This window comes from Phascolarctos cinereus, unplaced genomic scaffold (assembly GCF_003287225.1).
Source record: "Phascolarctos cinereus isolate Bilbo 61053 unplaced genomic scaffold, phaCin_HiC Scaffold_726;HRSCAF=1367, whole genome shotgun sequence".
Taxonomy (NCBI): Eukaryota; Metazoa; Chordata; class Mammalia; order Diprotodontia; family Phascolarctidae; genus Phascolarctos; species Phascolarctos cinereus.
The window spans coordinates 277,094,864-277,119,901 of record NW_027556098.1 but is presented as its reverse complement, the minus strand read 5'-3'; the positions used below and the strand labels follow the sequence as shown (position 1 = coordinate 277,119,901).

At 37.5% G+C, this 25,038-nt stretch overlaps 1 protein-coding gene across 2 annotated transcripts in view; it reads left to right on the top strand.

Moving 5' to 3' along the window:
• Positions 1–24,793, top strand: part of CCDC15 (coiled-coil domain containing 15) — a 52,021-nt gene extending 27,228 nt beyond the window's left edge. For both annotated transcript variants that reach the window (XM_021000629.2, XM_078147128.1), the window contains 3 exons: positions 19,423–19,599; positions 21,060–21,208; positions 22,423–24,793. In XM_021000629.2, the coding sequence (XP_020856288.2) occupies positions 19,423–19,599; positions 21,060–21,208; positions 22,423–22,544 (448 nt within the window). In that variant the 3' untranslated portion in view covers positions 22,545–24,793. The remainder of the gene's footprint in view (positions 1–19,422; positions 19,600–21,059; positions 21,209–22,422) is intronic.
• Positions 24,794–25,038: the final 245 nt, after the last annotated feature.

Below are 25,038 nucleotides of genomic sequence, written 5' to 3'. Positions count from 1 at the left end.
TCTCATAATGTTTTCCTAGAACTAGAAATGTCTTTCAGATGTTGTCCAGTTTGTCCTTCAGGAAGGGCCATACTTAAGCACAGTCTAAGATGCCTTTCTTCTTCCTAATGATCTTCAGGGATAGTAAATCTAAAATATCCTTTGGTAATCTGGGACTATAATCACCTTGATTTTCAGGAAATGCTTGCTTTTTTCTGTTCTTGCTTAGTGAAGCCTGAATCTCTTGCCATTGCTGTGATATGGTCAGCATCGAAGAATCTTTCAGTTTTATAGTGTCCAGAGTATATAAACATTTTTTCATGTCTCAGCAGAGAAGAAAAAAGTAGACAGAAATTTAATTTAATCCATTTGGCTGAAATGGAGACAGGTTTGTTGGGTGTTTTATATTTAATCTATAGAAAATCTTCTTTTATAGACAGTTAACTGAAGATATTTTTAAAAATCATTTTTTGCAATAGAAGGGGAAGGGGATAAGAGAAGGGAGGGGGGAGAGATAGAAGAGAAGGCAGACCAGGGGAAGGGGTATTCAGAATGCATGCCATCTTGGGGTGGGGGGAGGGGTGAGAAATTTGGAACTCAAAAACTTGTGGAAGTGAATATCAAAAACTAAAAATAAATAATTTATATTTTAAAAAAAATTTTAAAAAGTAAATCTTGTTTCATCCTAAAAAAAAAATCATTTTTTGCCTTTCTCTGCCAAAGTCCTTTTGGGATTCCAGGTGCAGATAATAGATAATTTAATGACTTGATGATACAACAACTTTGGCAACATCCTGAAGTGATTATATCTAATCTAGACACTTTAGTACTAAAGCTGGAACCCCAGGTACTATTTTAAGGTATATATGATGATAATTTGGGAAAGGTGGCTTGGAGGGCTCCTCTACTTTCAACCTGAACTCTGCTGAGGCTCCTGTTGTTGTAACATAGAGCCTTAGCAGGTTCCTCAGAAATTAAAGGGTCTAGAATATATTCTTAATAACTCTTTGGAAGTTTTGGCATGTCCTCTAATTTAAAATTTGAAAACGTTGCATTCGCTTTATCCCAAGCCACTAAGGAGCCCCAGGTGAGAATATGGTTAATTTGAGATAAGGCCAGCCAGAATAGCCAAATCCACAGGATTTAAGTCATATATATCTATTTGCTGCTTCCCTTGAAATTGTTGTGTAGTTTTCAGGGACATCTAAGAAAGGGACCACTTCTCAGGAAGGATGCTATTAGAATTCATAGGTTAGTGGGGAAGGGACAGATGTACAGAAAATGAATTTTAAAATACTAACAATGTTAGGGGCAGCATGGTATTGTAGAAGGAGCAGTTGGATTTATCATTAAGTTCAGCTCTCAGTTTTGCTACTTACTACCTTTGTGACCTTAAGCAACTCACTTAACTTCTAGACCTTGGCCTTCTCATTTATAAAATGAAGTTGGGGCTTCTTGGACTATAGATATTCTCTTTAAAAAAATTTTTTTTATTGGAACACTAATACATTGTTGGTGGAGTTGTGAAATGATCCAACCATTTTGGAGAACACTTTGGAACTATGTCCAAAGGGCTACAAAAATGTGCATCCCCTTTGATCCAGCAATAGCACTGCTAGGGCTATATCCCAAAGAGATCAAACAAATGGGAAAAGGACCCACATGTACAAAAATATTCATAGCAGCTCTTTTTGTGGTGGCAAAGAATTGCAAATTGAGAGGATGCCCATCAATTGGCGAATGGCTGAGCAAGTTGTGGTACATGAATGTAGTGGAATACTATTGTGCTATAAGAAATGATGAACAGGCTGACTTCAGAAAAACCTGAAAAGACTTATATGGTCTGATGCTGAGTGAAGTGAGCAGAACCAATTGTGTACAAAGATTGTTAAACTGAATCCTTCTCAGCATTACGAGGATCTAAGACATCTCCAGAGGCCTCGGGATGGAAAATGCTGTCCACATCCAAAGAAAGAACTATGGAAGTCGAATCGCTATCACTTATTTTTACCTTCTGTTGAGTTTTGTTTCATCTTTCTGATGGTTCCTCCTATTGGTTTTAATTTTTACTTACAACTTCACTGATGTGAAAATATGTTTAATGGGTATGTAAATGCAAAGCCTATATCAGATTGTGCACCGTCTTGGGGAGGGTGGGGGGGAGGAAGGGGGAGAAAAATTTTCAACTCAAAAGCATATGGAAGTGATTATTGATAAATCAAAATAAATTAATAAAATTTTTAAAAAAAATTTTTGTTACATTGGAAGTTCTGAACTCTCTCCCTTCCTCCCCACCCTACAGAGAGAGAGCCACTCTTACACACACACACACACACACACACACACACACACACACACACACATATACTTTCATGCAAGTCTTTCCATATTTTTCTAAAATCAACCTGTTCATCATTTCTTATGGTGCAATAGTATTCTATCATAATCATATACCACAATTTGTTTAGCCATTCTTCAATTGATGGGCATCCCCTCAATTTCCAGTTTTTTGCCACCACAGTGACATTGCTGGGTCAAAGAGTTTACAGAATTTTATAACTCTTATGTTATAATTCCATATTGCTCTCTAAAGTGGTTGTATCAGTTCATAGTTCTACCAAAAGTGTATTAGTGTCCCAGTTTTTTCACAGACTATAGATTTTCTCTAAGATCTCTATAATTCTAAATCCTATAACATTTTAGCTTAATTGTAGTTCTGACCTTAGCTTTAACCTGTAGACCAACCTGATTTTTCTATAGCTCCAAAGTTAAAATAATACTTCTTAAAGCTTATGATCCTAAGGAATCTTCTTAAAGATGGAAGTGAAATTGCCTTTTTTTTTTAAGTCTCAAAAACCTTCTCTATCATACCATCTTGGAGAGCTTCTGTTCTAGTGTTAAAATGAAGCTAATTCATTAATATGTTTTGAAAAGAAATAGAAACAATGCTAATCTTTGTAGCTGTACAACAGGAAGAAATTCTTGGAGTTAAAGGGCAGACAGGAATTGAAGCCAAAAGGAAGGATTTTCAGGTTTCAACTTTGCAATATATATTTACTAGATTTACCAACTCTTTGGCATAGACATATGGAAGAAGACCAAGAGCATGTGGTTTAGTGCTGGAATCGTTATGAGAATACATTGGGGATTTAGAACTTACCAACAGTAGCACCTCATTTTAAAGACGAAAAATTTAAATGAAATGGAACCTGTTTGTTGTATTCTCGTGCAAATACTCTGTGTACTAGATTTTAAGACATTTTTGGAGGTGTTTTAATTTTAACCTATTTACTGAAAACTTGACTTTGATTTCAGAATGATTTGGGGGAGAGGGAGTGTTATATTTACTACTTGTAATTATATTCAGCAGTATTAAAAAAGTCAGATATTTTAAAACATAGGCATCTGCCTTAGAGCAATTCCTATTATGATAAATTCAGAGTATATTTTAATAGATTAGAAGCGTATCTGCCTAAAAGCCCTAGACTGAGTTTCTTTAATTTTCTTATCTTTTCAGTATATACAATAGACTCAGGAGCAAAATCTATTTTATAAGTGGATATAGTTATTATTAAAGTAGAAAGTGTTCAATTTAAAGTCAAAGGACCTAGTTTCAAATTCTGGTTCTCCTATTTGCTATGTGTGTGGCCTTGAACAAGTTATTTTAACTAGTCTTCAATTTGCTCTTCCATAAAATGAGAAGGGTTGTATTCGATGACTGCTATAATCCCTTTTAGCTCTAAAATTATTATCCTAAGAATCTGAAGAGTTTTCATATAGAAAAGGATTTAGATTTATTTTCTTTGACCTCAGAGGGCAGAACAATGGATTGAACTTGCAGAGAGGCATATAGTAGGCTCTACGTAAATAAATGCTTATTCCTTCTCTTTTTCTGTGTTCTATAATTCTTTCATAGGAGATCCACCCAGTCTCTTGACAGTGCATTGACATCATTAAAATATACATCAGTTAACCCTCATTCTTGCCACGACCCCTCCGACTCCTTTTCTGTCATCTCTCTGATGACAACTTTTACACAGCTTGAGAATTCTTCATTGATAATGTGTTACAGGCTGCTCACCCCTAACATGTACCCCCAACATTATCCTTTAGATAACTCAACTTTAATGTTTTTTCCTTTAAAAACATTTTATTAATGTATTTTACAGCATTATAATTTCCCTGTATGCCCTTCTTCAGTCTTTTCTTCCCCCCTCAACTTTCTTTGAAACAAATTCAGTTAAGCAAAAATGACCAATGTAATAATTCTGTCTGCCACAGTCAGCATCCGTACTCTAATCTCTCATTTCAGTACTGATTGTTGCATTTATTTCAAATTTGGTTGCCCTTCTGTCATGTTTTTATTTACATTATTGTCATCTCTCCCCACTCTGATCCTTAACATAGTTGACAAAGTGATTTTCCTTAATCATTGGTCTGACTGTTCCCTTTTTCTACTCAATAGACACCCAATCGAGATTCTGTTGCCTCTTATTTTAAAACCTCCAAGATAATCTCATTCCTAATTCTGCAGCTCTCAGTTTTCCTTATAGTCCAAGTCTCACAGCCATACATGCTACTGGGAAAACTGTAGCTTTCACTATACAGACCTTTGTTGGCAAGTTGATGTCTCTGCTTTTTAGTAAGCTGTCCAGATTTACTATAGCTTTCCTCCCAAGGAACAAGCCTCTTTTCATTTCATGGTTGTAGTTGCCATCTGCAGTGATTTTTGAGCCCAAAAATATAAAATCTGACACGGTTTCCATTTCTTCTCCCTCTGTTTGCCAGGAAATAATGGGACCAGTTGCCAAGATCTTAGGTTTTTTGATGCTAAGCTTCAGGCTAACTTTTACACACTCCTCTTTCACCTTCATCAAGAGGCTTCTTAATTCTTCTTCACTTTCTGTCGCCAGAGTGGTATCATCTGCATATTTGAGATTGTTGATATTTCTCCCAGCAATCTGAATTCTGGCTTTTGATTCATCCAGTCTGGCATATCATATGATGTACTCTGCACATAAGTTAAATAAATAAGCTGACAACATAGAGCTTTGTCATACTCCTTTTCCAATCTTAAACTAATCAGTTGTTCTGCATGCAGTTCTAACTGTTGCTTCTTGGCCCACATACAGGTTCCTCAGGGGGCCAGTAAGGTGATCTGGGACTTCCATTTCTTTGAGCACTTGCCACATTTTGTTGTGATCCACACAGTCAAAAGATCTAGTGTAATCAATGAAGCAGAAGTACATGTTTTTCTGGAATTCTCTTTTTTTCTCCATAATCCAGAGAATGTTGACATTTTGGTCTCTAGTTCCTCTGCCTCTTTAAAAACCAGCCTTCTCTTTTGGTAATTCTCAACTCACATGTTTCTGAAGCCTAGCTTGCAGAATCTTTAACATAACCTTGCTGGTGTGTGAAATGAACATAATTGTTTAGTAATTTGGACATTCTTTGACAATGCCCTTCTTAGGATTGGGACATAACTTGATTTTTTTCCAGTCTTGTGGCCACTGTTGAGTTTTCCAAATTTGCTGGCATATTGAGTACAGCACTTTAACAGCAGTATCTTTAAGATTGTAAATAGCTCAGGTGGAGTCCCATCACCTCCACTAGCCTTATTGTTAGACCCACTTGACTTCAGTCTCCAGGATGTCTGGCTCTAGATCAGTAACCTCACTCCCTCATGGTTATTAGTGATGTTAAAATCTTTCTTCTATGGTTCTTTTGTTTATTATTATTTTTTTTAAGTGAGGCAATTGGGGTTAAGTGACTTGCCCACAGTCACACAGCTAGGAAGTATTATGTGTCTGAGTCCAGATTTGAACTCAGGTCCTCCTGACTCCAGGCCGGTGCTCTATCCACTGCGCCACCTTGCTGGACCCCTCTTTTGTGTATTCTTGCTTCCTCTTCTTAATCTCTTCAGCATCTGTTAAAGTCCTACCGTTTTTATCTTTTATCAGGCCTATTTTTGCACAATATGGTCCCTTGATTCTTTTGAAGAGATATTGTCTTTCCCATTCCACTGTTGTTTTTTCTATTTCTTTTTATTATTCATTTAAGAAAATCTTCTTAATCTCTCCTTGCTGTTCTCTGGAATTCTGATTTCACTTGGTTATATCTCCCTTTTTCCTTTCCCTTTCATTTTCCTTCTTTCCTTGGCTATTTTGAAAACCATTTTGCTTTCTTGCTCTTTTTTTCTTTGGGATGCCTTTTGTTGCTGCCTCCTGTAGTTTTGTCCATAGCTCTCTACTCTGTCTACCAGATCTAATCCCTTAAATCTATTCATCACCTCTACTTCATATCCATAAGGGATATTGTATAGTTCATACCTATATGATCTGATGGTTTTCCCTACTTCAGTTTGAATTTTGCAATAAGAAGCTCATGATCTGAACCACAGTTAACTCCAGGTTTTGTTTTAACTGACTATATAGATCTTCTTCACTTTTGGCTGCAAATATATCTTCAATATGATTTCTATATTGACCGTGTGGTGATATCACGTGTAGAGTCCCCGTTTGGATTGTTGAAAAATGATATTTGCTGTGACCAGTGAGTTATTTTGACAAAACTCTATTAGTTTCTGCCCTGCTTCATTTTGTATTCTAAGGCCAAACTTGCCTGTTATTCCAATTATCTTTTGATTTTCTATTTTAACATTCCAATCCCTTATGGTGAATGTGACATCTTTTTTTGGTGTTATTTCTAGATGTCATAGGTCTTCATAGACCTGATCAACTTAGCCTCTTTGGCATGATATTTAACTGTTTGCCTTGGATTAGAACAGATATCATTCTGTCATTTTTTGAGATGATACTCCAGTATTGCTTTTCTCATCTTTTTATTGACTATGAGAGCTACTTCATTTCTTCTAAGGGATTCTTGCCCACAGTAGTATATGTAGTGATCACCTAAATTAAATTCTCCCATTCCTGTCCTTTTAAGTTCACTGATACTCACGATGTCAGTGTTTAATCTTTCCACCTCTTGTTTGACCACATCCAGCTTGCCTTGGTTCATAGACATGACATTCCAGGTTCCTGTGCAATATTGATCTTTGCAATGTGGGACTTTCCTTTCATTACCAGATGCATCTGCCACTGACCTTCCTTTCAGTTTTGGTCCAGCTGCTTCATTAGTACTGGTCCCCTAGAAGCGTGTTGGACACCTTCCAACCTTAGGGGCTATTCTTCTGATGTCATCTCTTTTATCATTTTAGTACTGTCTGTCGGGTTTTCTTGACAAAGATATGGAGTGGTTTGCCATTTCCTTCTCCAGTGGATTGCATTTTGAAGGAACTCTCACTAAAACTGTCTGTCTTGGTTAACCCTAAATGGCATAGCTCATAGTTTCCTTGAGCTGTGTAAGTCCCTTTGCCATTACAAGGCAGTGATCCAGGGGGAAATCTGTGCTGCAATGTAGTCCTTTTACACCTTTCTAATCAATTGACTTTCTCACTCACCACAGTGACTCTTAAAAACTTTTTCATCCCTCCTCAAACCTCCCATGACTCCTTCTCTTCCCACCCTTTCAGCTGAGAACCTTGCCATGTAGTTCACTGAAAAAAAAGAGGTCATTAGTCATGGGTTCCCTCTCTTCTTCATCTTATTTCAGTGAGATACCTTCTAACACTATCTCCTTCCTCATTCCTGTTTCACATGAAGGGATAATCTTTCTCTTGCCAAAGCCATCTCCTCTTTATGACTGCCGTCTCCAGTCATCCTGATCTATATCTTGCCACTGGACCCAGATGGCTCTGGAAGAGAAAGTGAGACTGGTGACGTTGCACAGCCCTCTCTCACTTCAATCCAATTCACTTGCAATTCATGGCATCATCCTCCTGATGTCATGCTCCTCTTTGAGAACAAAGTAGAAACAACAACAACTCCTCTGCATGCATGAATTATCCTATTCCATTCCTTCTTCTCCAGTAGATTGCCCTGTTATCTCTATTCTCTCACTAAAATTCAGTGGCTCCCTCTCTACTAGCTATTTCCTTACTGCCTACAAATATAACTATGTCTCCTCCGTCTTAAAAAAACCCTCACTTGATCCTTCCATCTCCACTGCTGTTGTCCTATATTTCTCCTCTTTTATGGCAGAATTCCTTGAGAAAGCTGTCTGCAATAGGTGCCTCTACTTTCTCCCCTCTCCTGTTAACTCTTCTTCAGTCTGGCTTCTGACCTCATCATTCAATCAAAACTGCTCTATCCAGAGTGCCAAACTTCCCTATTACCACTGAGGGTACTACTACCCTCCTAGTCACCCAGGCTTAAAAGGTAGGTGTTAACCTTCAACTCCTCACTCTCCTTCCTCTCTCTATATCCAGTTTATTTTCAAATCCTGTCATTTCTGTCATTGTAACATTCCTCATATATCCTTTTTTGTCCTCTGACACTGCCATCACACTGGTGTAAACCCTTATCATCTCATGCCTGGATTATTGCAATAGCTTGCTGGTTGTTTACCTTGCCACAAGTCCCCACTGCAGTCCATCCTCCATTTAGCTGTCAGATTGATTATCCTGAAGCAGAAGTCTGACCATATCACAGTTTCCGTCATTTAATAAGTTCTAGTGACTCCCCATTATCTCTAGGATTATTTATAAACTTCTCTGCCTTTCAAAGCCCTTCATAACCTTGCCCCTTCCTGCCTTTCCAGTCTTCTCATATATTACTCCTCTCCACTTAGAATCTAGTGACATTGGCCTTCTTGCAGTCTCTTGTACACTCCACTTCATAGAATCCCTTACATCTTTCAAGACCCCTTCTATTCTGCAATTTTTTTTAGTGATGTGACCTCTTATAAATAAAAGTTGTTATACTCTCTCGGTATTCTTTCTTGGTGGCCTCATGAGCTCCTTAGGATTCAGATCTTTATATTCTGCCCATAACTTGTCCCCTGAGCATCAGTCTTGCATCTCCATCTCCCTATTGGACAGCTCCACCTAGATGTTCCCATAAGCATCTTTAACTCAACATACTTAACAACGTAACTCAACAGAGCTTATTATCTTTACCCCTACACTAACCTTTCCTCCCAACTTCTTTCTTTTTGTGTGTGTTCCTGTCACCCAGGTTAGAGTCTTGGAATCATCCTCAACTCTTTGCTCTCCCTTAACCCTCATATCATTATAGTTGCCAAGCCTTATCTATTCCACTTTCTCAACAACTCTCATATCCATTTCCTTTGCTTTACTTACTATAATCATACTGTTCCAGGCCTTGTCCCTTCTTATCTAGACTGTTGCAGTAGCTTCCTAATTAGTTTCTGTCCTCTTCTCTTAACAATTCATCCTATACATAGCTGTCAAATTAATATTCCTAAAGTGTAGGCCTGATCAAGCCACTGCCCAAGAAGCTCCAGTGGCTCCCCATTGCCACTAGGATAATATAAAAACTGCTCTGTTTGTCACATAAAACCCTTTACAGTCTGGCTCCATCTTGTTTCCACCAAGGTAGCACAGTGAATAGAGTATTGGGCTTGAAGTCAGAAAGACCTGAGTTGAGATCCAACTTCAGACACTTAGTAGTTGTGTGACCCTGGGCAAATCACTTAACCTCTGTTTGCCTCATTTTCCTCAACTGTAAAGTGGAGATAACAATATCACTTGCCTGGCAGGGTGGTTGTGAGGATCAAATAGTTGTAAAGCACTTAGCACAATGCCTGGTACATAGCAGATGCTATCTAAGCGCTTATCTCCTTTCCCATTTCATTCCCTCAGAGCGATTACTTATTACTTACTCCTTCATATGTCCTACATAGCCAGAGTAGCCTACATTCCTGTGTGTAACATTCTGTCCCCTACCTCTGTGCCTTTCTTTGTACAGGCTTTTCTCCCTTACTGGGAATTTTTTCCTTCCTCACTTTTGCTTCTTAGAACCCCTAGATCCCTTCAAGGCTCAACCGAAGTATCAGGTCTTTCAAGAGGTCTTTCATAATTCCTCATATTTTGTGTGTGCGTGTGTGTGTGTGTGTGTATATACACACACACAATACTGCATGCTAAGTGCATCAGAGTGTTACTAAACGAAGTGCTATATGATGTTTGAGGGAAAAGAATCGTAGAATGCTTCATGGAGGAGACAGCATTTGAATTGGGATTTGGAAGTATGTTTTCAAACCTTATTTGAGTATGAGAGCTCTTAAATTTTTTAATTAAATTTTTTTTATTCAGTAAGAATCTGCCTTTTTCTTTCCAATGCTTCCCTCTGTTAAGAATTGAAAGAAAAGCAAGGCACCTATTACAAATGTGTGTAGTCAAGTGAAACAAATTTTCCCCACTGGTCATATCTAAAAAAATTATGTCTCATTCTGTACTCTGAATCCTTCACTTCTCTGTGTTTCATCATTAGACCTTTGGAATAGTGGTTGGTTATACACTGATCAGAATTCCTAATTCTTTCAAAGTTGTTTGTCTTTACCATCTTGTTATCACTGTATAAATTTTTCTCCCAATTCTATTCACTTCACTCTGTATCAGTTCATGAAAATGTTCCCAGGTTTTTCTGAAACTATCTCTTTCAAAATTTATTTTAGCATTTCATCATATTTAAATCCGATAATTTGTTCAGCCTATCCCCATTGATGGGCACTCCTTCATATTCCCATTCTTTGCTACTTGTAAAAGAGCTATAAATATTTTGCTACATCCTTAGAATTTGTTTTGCTTGTACAGTGATCTAAGACAATTCCAAAAGACTCATGATGGAAAATACTATCCACATCCAGAGAAAGAACTGGGGAGTCTGAATGTAGATCGAAACATGCCATTTCCTCTTTTTTCTTTCTTTCTTGTGGTTTTTCCCTTTTGTTCTGATTCTTCTTTCACGGCATGGCTAATGGGGAAATATGTTTAATATGATTGTACATGTATAGCCTATATAAGATTGGTTGCCATTTTGGGTGGGGGGAGGAGAGGGAGGGGAGAAAAATTTGGAACTCAAAATCTTTTAAAAGTGAATGCTGAAAACTATCTTTACATGTAGTTGGAAAAAATAAAATACTATTAAGTGGGGGAAAAGAATTTAAAAAAACTTTAACTGTAGGGAAAAAAATAAACAGAAAACATAGCTCACTTCTAATGCATGGGATTATGGCGTTTAGATTTCAGTGTTCATTAACAAAATTAGTGGAGGTAATAAATTAAAAATTAATAAATAAAAAAGAATTTGTTTTGCTTAAGACATTTCTTCTTTAATCTTATTGTGGTTGAGTCATTTTTCCAATTGTGTCCAACTCTTCATGACCCCATTTTTGGAGTTTTCTTGGCAAAGATCCTGGAGGGGTTTGCTTCTTCTCTAGTTCATTTTACAGATGAGGAAACTGAGGCCAACAGGGTTAAGTGACTTGCCCAGAAACAGCTTGTAAGTATCTAAAGCTGGATTTGAACTAACAAATATGAGTCTTCCTAACTCCAGGCTAGCAGTTTATCCATTGTGCTGCCTCACTGCACCTTCTTTAATTTACCCTCCCACTAATTCTTCTTTCTCTCTTCTCATCTTTGTCACCTATTTCCTTAAGGGAGATATATTTTTGTACCCATCTAGGTGTATATTTGTGTTTTTATTCTTCCCTCCTTTGACCAACTCGAATGAGTGTCAGTTGTCAGCCACTCTTTCCCCATGGGCCCTCTCTTTCTTGTTTGCATAGATATCTATTTGAGTACCCTTTGTGAGATAATTTTCTCCAACTTTACTTTCCCTTCCCCTCCACCTCTACACCTAATGTATTCTTCCCTTTTCTTTCCATTCTTCTCTTAAGATCATCAAGACATTACCGACCCATTCTCAGACCTTCTGTCTAATTAGATTCCCTCTTTAACTTCTGATGATATAGGGACACATGTATCATCTCCCATATTATAATATAAGTCATTTATCCTTGTTTAATTCCTTATATTTCATTTGTACTTACTTTTTTATATTTCTCTTAACTCCTGTGTTTGAACTTCAAAGTTTCTTTGCAGCTCTGGGTTTTTTTATTACAAATCTTTAGAGACAGTAGAAATCTTCTATTTCGTTAAAAATTCATTTTCCACCTGTGGCATATTATGCTTTTTCCTTTATCTTCTAAATATTATATTCCAATCTCTCCACCCTTTCATGGTGGTAGCTGCTAAATGATGTATGATTCTGATTTCTTCCTTGGTATTTCCTCCTGTGTCTGACTGCTTGCCCTATTTTTTCTTTGACCTAGAAGCTCTGGATTTTGGGTATTATGTTCCTTTTAGAAGGTAACTGATGGATTCTATTTCTACTTTACCTCCTGCTCCTAAGACATTTGGGCAATTTTCTTTCTTTTAATATTTTTTGAAATACGATATCTAAGATCTTGTTTTGGTCATGTAGTTCAGATATCTGAAGAGTCTTAAATTTTTTTTCTTCTTGATCTATTTTCCAGGTTAGTTGTTTTTATTATGAGATGCCTTATGTTCTCTTTTTTTTTTTCAGGTTTTTGACTGTTTTAATATCTTTTGTTGTCTCGTATTTCTTGTTGGCTTCTATTTGGTCCATTCTAATTTTCAGGGAGTTGGTTGATTGAGCAAGGTTTTATACTTCTTGTGCCAATATATTAATTCCCTTTCCAGTTCTTTCCTTTGTAATTCTCATTTCCATATTTTTCCTCTTGCTGTCTCATTTCACTAACAGAAACTTTTTTTTTTCCTTAACTCTTACTTTTCCTCCAGGAATTCTAGTTGAATTTGTGCCCACATTGCAATTTTCTTTGAGGCTTTGCTTGTAGATGTTTTGGGGGTATTCTTTTCTTCTGGGTTTGTGTCTTGAGCATCCTTGTCACCATAAAAGCTTTTTATGATAGATTTCTTTTTTGTTTTTTCATTCTTTTAGCCTACTTCTGATTTCAGATTTGATGTTAGGGCCAGGTTCTGCATACATCTGAAGGGAAGATCTAGTTTTGTCTTCTTGTTGCTTTCTTGTAAGATTGAGTATTGTGTAGTCCCACAGTTTCAGGGACAGCTCAAGTTGGGGTCTTGTGAACTTTTAGTGCTCCCAAAGTGGTCTAATCCAAGGCAAAATCTGATTGCTCCCTCAAGCCCTCCAGGTCTGAGCTCTGCAAGTTCCTGACTTAGGTTTGATTCTGAATGCTGCTAGACTTAGCCACTCTCAGCTGCCTGAAAAACTCTGCTGGTTCAGAGTGACAGAAATTTTGGCTTCTGTGGTCTGTGATTTCTACCCTATTGATTCTTCTTCTGGAGACTTTAGACTGGGCTAGATGCTGTAACTGAGGCCCTACTCTGCTCTTAGCATGCAAACATCAATCCATTCCTGCTTGCTTCTAAATCCAAATCTACTTCACTTTTGATAACCCTGCTCAGGGCCTGCATTGGAGTTCAGGGAAAGGCCCGGGTCCCTTTTTAAGTTCTCCCTGGATCTGTGACCCAGAACTTGGTAGTACGTTACAAAGCTATGAGTTGGCCCCTGTCCCTGTAGATGTGCCCTGGTGGATCTGGGGGTACTCTGGCACATACCCTCTTCCTGCTCTGGAATGTTCCATGCATGGGTGTTCTGGATAAATTGGCTCTCCAGTGTCTATAGATCTCTATCTCTTTCTCTGTATTGACTTGGGACAGAAAAATGACTCACTGTGACTTTTTCTTACATGTCCCCATCGGAATTCAGTCTGGACTGGAAAAATAGCTTTGAGAGTCAAATATGTAGAGGTAGTATTTGGTGCCAAGAGAGTGAATGAGATTGCCAAGGGAAAATACTGTATTAAAAAAGGATAGAATAGAGTTGAGGCAAGATCCTGGAAGAACACTCAAGATTTAGGAAGAGAAAGAAGAGTCAGCAAAAGAGTCATTAGAGGTAGGAGAAGAATCAGGAAAGTATGGTGTCTGCAAAGCTTTAGCCAGAAAGAATAACCAGCAGGAAGGGATGGTGAGACATCAATGATGATGAAGAATGATAAAAGGTCATTAGGTTTAGAGATTAGGAGTTCAATGGTTACCTTTGAAAGAGCAGTTTCCACAAAGTGGACAGGGAGATCCCAGTGTGAAGGATTGGAGAGGCAGTGAAACAGTCAAGTATAGACAGATTTTAAAAGATGTTTATAGAAAGAGGTGGGATGGGAAATAGATGGACTAAGAAGAGTCTTTAAAAAATAGAATTTGGAAAACCTTAGCATTTTTAAAGATAGATGAGAAAGCCAGTGCTGAGGGGAACGTTGAAAATCCATGAGAGGGTGACTGGAATCAAGGGCCTGGAGGATATGGGAAGGAATCAGACTATGGGCACAGGGAGCAGAGTTTAAGTCACAGTAATCAAGATTTCTCTTGTCACTATAAAGAAGGAAAGATAGGGTGATGATATTGAGGAATGGAAGAAGAGAACTGAGGCGATTTATGTTGAATTGCCTCAGCCTCATTAGTGAAATCAAAACTTAGGTTATTTGTTCCAAGTTGGAGGAGAGAAAAGGGGTTGGTGGTAAAAGATAAAAGGTGTAACAATCTTGCTTAGACAAGATCCATATTTTTCATTGAAACTATGGTTTTCAGTTTTTATTCCCTGGATTCCAAGATTTCTAGGACTATCTTTAGTAGCTTCGTGGAGGGGACAAAGGTGTGGTCATAACAAACATAGCAGTTCCATACAGTATTCTCTGTCTTTTCGAGATATATAAATATCACACCAGGGTCTGGAGTTCTGAGGTATGAAAAACAGTGCTAAGGTAATCTCAGTTTCCATTGAACTAGAGAATTCCTTATTAAATGTCACATCTTCTTCAGTCTAATCCTTCAGATTTTTTACTTTAACACTGTCACCACACGTTTGCTCTGGTAGCTAACAGTGGCCACTCAGTGAATGTTCTGTTCTTCCAATTTTATTTAATTTAAATCTTTCCTTGGCCTTTTCCATAAGGAAATGAAATGTGTTCAGCTAAATTCATAATTCTCCCTCTTTATCCTCCCTCTCCGCACATATACATTAGGTGCACACTTTCTTTCTAACTACTTTTTCATATTCCTTCAGGAATAAGATGCTCATATACTATATTTAGATTCTGCCTTAGTTATATGTAGATTCATCAGATTCTCAACATCTGCTTTATTACTTAAAGATAGTCTGAAAGCTTTCCCTCCACACAGTATCTTGGGTTGATCTTTTAAATTTTATATTCTTTCAGTCTCTCCTTTCTGTTTTCTAGCTATTCTTGTAAAGTATTGGACTCTAAAAAGAAAGGTGCTGTATAATTTAAAATAATTCAGTATTTGTATTTCTTCCTTCTCTGTGTCCTTTTTGGCATCTCTCATGTTTCCTTCTTGTACTTTTCCCCTCACAGCTTTTATATCTTTTCTTTTCCTGACATACAAATATTGACCTTAACTTGTATAAAACCCAGTCCTTTTGCCCAAGTAGCAACAATGAGCTTCTTTTCTCCCTTGACCTTTTGTTCTGGTTATCGGGCTTAGAGTTTATTGGATGAAATTGTGGTTGTTACTGGAGTCTGTTTTGGACCGCTTTATGAAAAAGACTCTTATTAAGCTGCAGATCTGTATACTAAATTAGCTTCTTGTTCCCCATCCTTTTCATTTTTTTTGATGATTGCCTACATCTGGTTTATAATTGTTGCTTAGTAAAGGTTACTGAATCGAGAGAGAATAGAAGAGCATGCAGAAGATAATTCTAAGCTCAAAATGTCCTTGTCACTCTAATAAACAGATGGTTATAAATAGTGATCTGTAACAGTAGCCTAGATGGCTCAAGCCCACATCCAGAATAATTTCCAAATTTATGCGCTCTTTTTAAGGCCTGGTCGTTATAGCCCAAGTAGAGCAAACTCCTTACTTGTGGATGTGTTAATCTCAGAAAAGAAAATATATTCTTCCTCTTGAACTAAAATAAACAACCTGGGTTGATGGACAGGTAGCCAGGATTTCTAGAAGAGCTCTATTTATCAAGTGGTGTGAACATGGGCAGTCTGGATAATTGCAGTTCAGAAAATAGCAGCTGATTTGCTCCAGAGTAACTGGTATTACCTGGTTTCATCAGTTTGAGGGGTAATGTTTTATTACCCAAGTATTTTGATAAAGGATCTGGCTTCAAGCTGTTATGTCATTTTCTCAAAATACCAATTTGAGCTTCATAAAAACCATTCTTATATTTATCTGGAAAGGAGTTAGATGGTTATGAAGCAATCACTGAACATTGCTATAATTGGAAAAAAGTATTAAGTGAAGTCATCCCTTCTGTATGTTCATCTAACCCCTACTAAGGAGAGCAAACATTGATTAGGTGCCAGGGCATTGTGTAAAGAATAGGAAAAGAAAGCTACATAATCATGTACATAGATAATTAAATTAGGAGTTTAAAACAACTAAAGGAATAGGTAAAGTTAAACACAATGGCCATAAGAGATTCAAGGAACAGAGGGATCACTTCCACCTGGAGAGATGAATAAAGGCTTTGGGGTAGAGAGGTGAGTTGTGATAGAGAGGAAAAATACCAAAGGACTGAAATGGAATATAGGGAGTCATTGCAGTATGAGGATTACTTTGCGCAAAGGGACAAGTGGGAAAGAATACAGTGAGGTCAGAGAAGAGTAAATAGTCCAGTTCTAGGAGGATATAGAATGTATAAAGGGATGCACTTTGAAGTAACGTTAGAAATATGATATGGAGTCAAACTTAAGGATGGTGGTGTGATCTTGTATGTCAGACTAAGAAGTTTGTATTTTATTTTATTCAGTAGGCCAATTTAGAGGATCTACTTTTTTTACTTTGAATGTGAAGTTGGACAGCAAAGAGACTGGAAGCAGGTAAAACAGTTAGGGAGGCTATTTTACCTAATACTCTAGGTGAAAAATAATGAACCATCTTAGCTCAGGCCTTCATCGTTTCTTACCTGGACTTTTGAAGTAGCCTTCTATGCAATCTCACAGCTCTTATCTCTCTCCCTTCTAAAGTCCATCCTACACATAGCTGCCAAATTGATATTCCTAAAGTATAGGCCTGATCATGCTACTACCTGAGAAGATTCAGTGGTTCATCATTGCCATTAAGATAACATAGATACTGCTCTTTTTGTCATTTAAAGCCCTTTACAATCTAGCACCATCTTGTCTTTCCAGGCTGATCACACATTATTCTTTATACATTCTACACTACAGCTAGGGTAGCCTACTTGCTGCCTTCTCTCCTCTGCCTCTGTGCCTTTGTATGCTTGTCCCCCTTGCTGGGAATGTTCTTTTTCCTCACCTTTGCTTCTTAGAACCCTTGGATCCCTTCAAGGCTCAACAAGTGTCAGCTCCTTCAAGAGGCCCTTTCTAATTCCTCCAGTTTGTGTGTGTGTGTGTGTGTGTGTGTGTGTATAATACTGTATACTAAGTGTATCGAAGAATTACTAAACGGGGAAAAGATAGATACAAGAGATATTTTAGAGATAATACTGACAGGGCTTAGAAACTAATTAGATTTGATGAAGAATAGAAAAGGAAGCATCATATTGATAATCCTTCAAGTACTCTTAACTTCCCAATTCCTCAGTCTACTCAGTTCCCATAACCTGCTTCTTCCATCCACCTCAGCCACACACAGAAATGGTCATGTCCTTGATTTTTCCATCATCTACAAGTGTTTCACTTTCTTGTTTAGGAACTCCAAAATTTATTTATCATTCAGTCTTTCCCTGTGTTTTGTAACTCCTTACTCTGTTATTCATCCTTATAATCTCCACCTTCTCTACCCCTCTTTTCTTCCCAAAAGTATCACTGTTTCACTGGCTTCCCCCCCCCCACTGGTAAACCAGTTCAGCTCTCTATTCTAATTCAGATTGCTTGCTCCCTTGTTCTCTTCAAACACTTCTTTCCAAACCCCAAACTTGGATTAATCCTACCATCCAACTCTTTTGCTCCTAATTCACTTGCTGCTAAACATAGCTAGAGAAAATCATGAAACTTTGCTGGTTAAATCCATTACACATTTATATTCCAGAACTTTAACTGTATTTTCACTTCAGCAAGATGATCCTTCCTAATTGAGCCTGCATTCCAATTACCACAGCAGGTATTCCAAACTTTCTTATCCTCTGAGCCTCCCACTGTACCCCACCCTCTCTGCTGAGGAGCTAATTTTATACTTTTCTGAAAAAAAAACTGAGGCCAATTATTTAGAGCTCCGAACTTTTTTCCTCTTCTTCATCTCATAACACTTAAACATCTTCCCCTATTATCTTCACCTTAACCCTTGAGTCTCTTGAAGAAGTGGCCCTTGTCCTTGCCAGGGCCAATCCCTCCATATGCACCTTTGATCCCATCTCCTCCCATCTTTTGCAGCAGATTCCCCCTGCTATCATCCCCACTCTTTCTCATCTTCAAGCTCTCCCTAGTATCAACTGGCTCCTTGCATGCTTCTCACAAACACCCATGTCTCCTCCATCCTTAAAAACCCTCACTTGGTTCAACTTTCCATAGCTATATCAGATAATATAGCCGTCATCCTGTCTTCTCCCGCTCTTGGCTTAATTACTTGAAAAAACCATCTACACTCAGTGCCTTTACTTCTCTCACTCAGCCTTCTAAACCCTGTGCAGTTTGGCTTTTGACCTCATCATTCAACTAAAATTGCCCTTTTCTAGTGCCCTTACCAAAGATTTCTTAATTGCTTGATCTAATGATCTTTTCTCAATCTTCATCTTTCTAGATGTCTCTGTAGCATTCAATATTGCTCCTCCCTCAGATAACTTTCTCTCTATTTCCATATATTTATATCTGTATATCTATATATCTATATACATATAGATATATAGATATATATCTTTTATGTACCTAGTTGTGTGAATGTTGTTTTCCCCATTAGAAAGTAAGCTCTTTGAGGGCAGGGACTGTTTTTTGCCTGCCTTTGTATCCTTACCTCTTAGCACCTGTCTAGCACATAGTAAGTGCTTAATACATATTTGTTGACTAAGTGGTGTAATGAAGAGCAGGATAGATTTATAGTTAGAAAAGACATATATTTGAGTCCTGACACTGACTAGTGTGACTATGGGCAAGTAACTTAATCTCTCTCAGTTTCCTTATGTGTAAAATGAGGATAATAATACCTGTTATATTTATCTCACAGGACTGCTGTGAGGGTCACGTGAAATGAAGTTTTTAAAGTTTGTGCTTAACAGGCCATAAGACCTTATATGAATGTCATTTATTATCAATCTTGGTCTGAGAAATTATACAAAAAATCTTTGCAGAAAAGCCTCTTTCGTTATAATCACCATTAATTTTCCTCTGAAAACTTGAGTTTGTAAAAGAGTGTGTAGAGATTTACTCTTGTAAAAGAGATTCCCAAATTACCTACTTGTAATTAAGGACTAAGGATCAATCCATTGTATTCTTTGATTCTTGTTTTTTTGAAGGGGAAATGGGTCCAGAGAATTGTATCCAAGGAGTGTGTAGCCAAATTACCCAAATGTATTTGTATTTTGTCCCCAGAATTAAGAAATGGAAAGAGCAGCAGCGTTGCATTGAGGAGCAGAGGATCCTGAGAATGACCCATCAGGAAGACCTGTATTCTGGGGAGAAGACACATGAGATATTAGCTGATTTACAATTGAAAGATAAGAGAGGAGCAGCTACTAAAAAGCAGCAGAGGAGCAGAGAATGTATCAGGTACCTTGGGAGAAGTGTTCAAAGCTTACTACAAACTTAAAGAAGCACAGTTCTGTCCCTTTTTAAGAAAAAAGAGGTCATCTATGTTTCCTGAACCCTTTACCTTCTTTCTCTTGGTGATCTCATCATTTCCCGTGAGTTCAGTTATGATTGCTATGTAGATTATTCTCATATCTATATATCTAGCCCTAGTCTCCTGAGCTCCAGTCCCATCTCATTAAATGTCATTTGGATATCTTGAATTGGTTTTCTTGCTGGCATCTCAAACTCAGCATGTCCAAACCAAAACCAGTTAACTTTCCTCTAAAACTCTTCCCTCTTCCCAAGTTCCTTATTACTATAGAGGACACTCCCATCCCAGTCACAAAGGCTTACAACTCCAATGTCATCCTTGAACCCCTCACTTTCACTCATCTCACATATCCAATCCTTTATCAAGTCTTCTTGTTCCTACGCTTTACCACATGTCTCACATACCCTCATATACTTCCCCTTCTCTCTACTCATATAGCCACAATCCTATTTTAGGCCCTTATTACCTCTTGCTAGGACTGTTGCAATAGTTTTCTATACTCCAGTTCATTGTCCATTTATCTGCCAAGGTGATTTTTTATTACATAGGTGTGACCATGTCACTCCTATCCCTTTCCTCCCATTCACTGAGGACTAGTAGCTTCCTTTTACCTTTAGGATCAAATGAAAACTCTCTTGTTTGGCATTTAAAGCTCTTTGTAACCTACTCCCTTTCTGCTCTTCCAGCCTTCTTAGATTTTACTCTTCTCTAAGCGTTGTATATTCCAGCAACATTGGCTTCCTTGTAGTTCCTGGAATATGATACTCCATCTCCCATCTCTGTGCTTTTGTACTAACTATCTCCCATATCTGGAATAGTCTGTGCCATCCCCTTCACCTTTTAGTTACCCCAGCTTTCTTTAGGACTCAGCTCAAATCTTACGTACTGCAGGAGGTCTCTCCTGGTCCCCCAGCTGCGAATGCCTTCTTTTAGAATTCTTTCCACCTATTCTGGATATGTCTTTTTTCTGCCAAGTTGTTTACATACTGTCTTGTCCACTAGAATTTAAGCTCCTTGGGAATAGAGACTTTGTTTCTGTCTTTGTATCCAGAGCACTTAGCACAATGCCTAGCATGCAATATGTTTTTAATAAAGACTTCTTAACTTGACTTGTCTTGACTAGAGTAGAAGTCATGGAGTAGACAGTAATTTATAATATTCCTGAAAACCCATGGAAATGTTATTTTCCCCATATTGTAGGTTGTTGAGAGAAGGAACTAAGGTACAAAAGCACAAGATATTTCACCCAGGAAGTTACCTAGAGTAGATCAAAGAATCAAATTAGGCCTTCTAATTCAGAGACTAGTACTTTCTGCCTACCTTGCCCATAGTAAGTGTTCAATAAATGTTTGGTGACTGACTGACTGACCTTGCTGTGTTTTTACAGGTATATGGAAGCTTTAAGAGCCCAGATACAGGAGAATATGAAATTGCATAATATTGATTTACCTCCATTGTGCTGCTGTGGTTCTGATTTTTGGGATGCTCATCCTGATACCTGTGCCAATAATTGTATCTTCTATAAAAACCATCAAGGTATGTTTTTAAGAAGATGTGAGATCTAATGGCAAAAAACTGAGATATGCTAAAGTTGTTGAAAATCATTCATATTTCTCCCTGACCTTAGTATCTATCATTTTACTTTCTCATATTAGAAAACTATTTTTGGATTCAGTCCTTATTATTTAACTTGTGAATGAGGCCCATTTGTTACATAGGAGGAAGGTGGAATAGATGTTTACCTGGCCACATAGAACAGAACTCTAGCATTCCCAATCTATGGAATATCCAAATGTTCATTAATGTTATTTATTGATCATTTATTACATTCAGAACATAATATTAACCTTTTCATGTAAAACATTTTAATAATAAGTTTATATTATAATTTAGGACATAAAAATTGGTTTTTAAAAAACATGAGTTATTTCCCAATATTACCACCACTCCTCCTAAATTCTCCCTTGTAACAAAATATTAGTTCAAGTAAAACATCATTTATGTGAAAAATACAACATTCCCCCATAAGTCTGCACCTCTCTCCTGGGGGCAGGGAACTTTTAAACTGTTAATTTTATTTGAGATGTTGAGATGATTTAGCAAAGTACCAATTCCATCAGAAAGAACCCTAACTGGCTAAAAACACTCAAGCTGATTTTGGGGGAGCAGATAAATCATCATCCACGTTCTTATCTCCTGTTCAACAACAAAGGCACTCATTTCTATGGCCCAAAATAGTGTATGTGTGAGGTACTTTTGGTGAGATACTTCCAGTGGAGTATATGAGATACTCTCAGTGTTTTTTATATTGGTGGCCTAAATTATTTGAATATTATTCCAGTTACTCTTTCTGAAAAATTAATATTAAATGATGTCAATAGTAGCTTATATTTCACTAAAACACTTTGCAGACTTGAAGGTGCTGCATAAGCACTAAAGATCACGGTTTGAACTCTTGGAGACGAGAGTGGAATTTCTTATTTCATTGGCATAGGAAACTCCCTGCAAGAAAACTCCCTCTACCAATGCAGATTTGCATCTGTTCTGTAACTTAGAATTTTAAAGAGTTTCCTAGAGGAAACTATTAAGTGATGATAATCAGTTTATTTATTTATTGGTTGATTGGTTGTTATTAGCATTATGATGTGTTTCTAGCTCGGGGAAACAGAACTAGTGGAGTAATGTTGGGGTGTGGAGACTATTTTGGAAGTTAACGTTTTTTTAATCTCTGGGAAAACTCTTGTTTACAGCATACACTCAAGCACTACATTCTGTCATCTCATCTTGTGAGATTTCTGAAAGTAACTCATCGATGCGACTCGCCATCCACAGTTTTGCATCTGCGAGCAGACGAAATTGGAAGTTTCTGTAGCAGTAAGAATCTGGCATCAGTCTACACTTCAAATCAGTTCTTCAGAGGGCATTTGGATTCAGCTGATCGGGTGTATGATTCTAGGGAGTAGGATTTCCACAGGTATCTACCATTCTCTTGGAAGTTAGTCCTTGACTGATGGACTAAACTGTGCCTTATGACAAGAATACAGATTGGAGTCTAAGCCTAGTTTCTCATATGTGTAAATCACACAGGTGCTATTGTTTTAAAAGGTCAGCAGTCAGGCTGAGACAGTACTTGACTGCTCTGCTGCTAATGGAGAAGAGGTTTTGTGAAGACTTCTCTCTCAGAAATTCTCATCATCATCTGTTCAGAACTAGCTTTATTTCATTCTTCTGACCAAAGATAAAAGTATCTGGATGGAGCAGGTGTTCAAATGAATTTCCAAGTATCGGCAGTCATCCTTATTGTTTTCTTTTCTGGTTATACATAAGAATCTGAGATGGGAAACTTTGGACTTTGGATGTGTTTCAAACATTATCATCTCAAACAACCCTAAAATGTTGCTTCTTTTCCAGTTCCATGGCTATTAACCTTGGAGGCAGAGTTTTTATTTGCATTTTCTCGTTAGAAGCCTTAAGAAAAAGTAAATAGTTCCTCTGTCTATTGAGAATCGTTGTATGAAAGAAATAATATTTGGGAAAATGAAACTAAACTTGAAATAAATCAAGTCTTTTCTAATGTCCCATTTTGAATCAGTTGAATGAAATACCAGTTTCCCTGCCGAGCAGATAAAATAAAAATCCCTCTCCATAATATGAGCTTGGTTCGTCAAGGCAGTTTCCTGACCTGTTTTCATCTGGTAGGTAAGTTAATCAGGAAGTTGCTAGTCAGCACCTAATGATGAGACATTTAAACTGGATCTGATAGATGCCAAAATAGTGGGTGGCAGAAAAAAAACTGTCAAGCTATTCTTTGACCTGACCATTTTTAAACTAAATTAATAGATCATTTCTGTCAAAATGCTTGAAACTTATATGCCCATAGCTCCAACCTTAACGAATTCTTCTCTTGACCTTTGTTTCAGTTTGATTCAGCAAATGTTTATTAAGCACCTTATCTGTACAAAGCACTGATTTTGAGATGCTCTGCAATATCCTTTCTTCTTAACTCAATTATATGGACTATATGGTCTACAAAATCTCTTGCTGCTCTAAAGGTCTGTATTTGTGTGGTCTTATGATTTGCCTGTGGTCACTTTCTGAGTTGGTAGTAGGACCAGGGTAGGGGTTAATCTTTACCCAGGCCTAGTGAATTCTGTTTTCCCAACTAGGGCTTCTTGCCATTCTAGCAAATTCATTCTTGACTGAAGTGTCAGCACTATGGTTGTGGTTTACTGTCATCAGTTTTGCTTTTATTGTATTGGAGAATTATTGAAAACCTAACTGCCCTCCAGGAAGAAACCTAGGTCCCATGTCCCCCAACTATAATGCAGCAAAACTTGTTCAGATTAAATTGGGAGTCTAAAATACAAGCTTAAGGAAATGAGGACTTTGAAGATCAATTCTGCCAGTTCTCCAGATTAACACCGATTATCATTTCCTGGACTTTATCATAAGAAAAGGTTCAGAAAATTGCGTTGGTGAATTTCAGAGGAGTTTTTTTCCTTCTTTTGGGAAAAAATTAATTTTGGGTCTCTTGTGTGAAAATTGAAGGGTATGCTGTCATTTCAATTGGAAATCTGAATAAGAATGAATTTAATTTTTCTACTATAATTCCAAGATTCTTTACATTGTCTTTGATGTATTGGTCACCAGCAACTTTGAAAGAGTGTTTATGTGCCCACTTATTAAGTTCAGTACACTTAACTCTGAAAGTCTCTAGAGATGATTTTGTTGGGTTTTTCATTGGATTCTTTTTAAACAGAGACAGCATGATATTCTAGAATAAGCACTCACCCTTGGAAGTAAGAAAATCACAGTTCAAATTCTAGCTGTGCTCCTAACTGACCGAGTGACCTTGGCTTAAGCTTTCTGAACCTGTTTCCTTATCTGTGAAATGAGGGAGCTAGACTAGATGACCTCCAACATTGTTTATGTGGACAGAGAGAAGGCTTCCACATTCAGTTCCTGGCTGCTTCTCTGATTCTTTCTAAGAACAAGAGCCTGCTTTTCAGTTTTTCTGATGTTAGATGGATAATTTATTTTGTGTACCATACCCTTCTGGGCAATAATTCTAAAATTCTATGATTTTATAAATAAAAATGATTTTATACTTTTTAATATTAATTTTTATCTCTGTCTCGTCACTTCATTCACCACATGATATGTTTATCTGTAGTGGACCAGAATTGGATTGTAGATAAGGAAACATCTACATTTCCTTCTAAGCTCTCTTACAACACCCCCACTCTGATCTTACCATCAAAGCCAATGCTGATAGATTTAAGGTGGGGAGATAAAGTTAAGGTGGGGAGAATTAGAAGTATAGAAGGGATTTAGGGGAAGGTATTGTTATAACTTCAGCAAGGAAA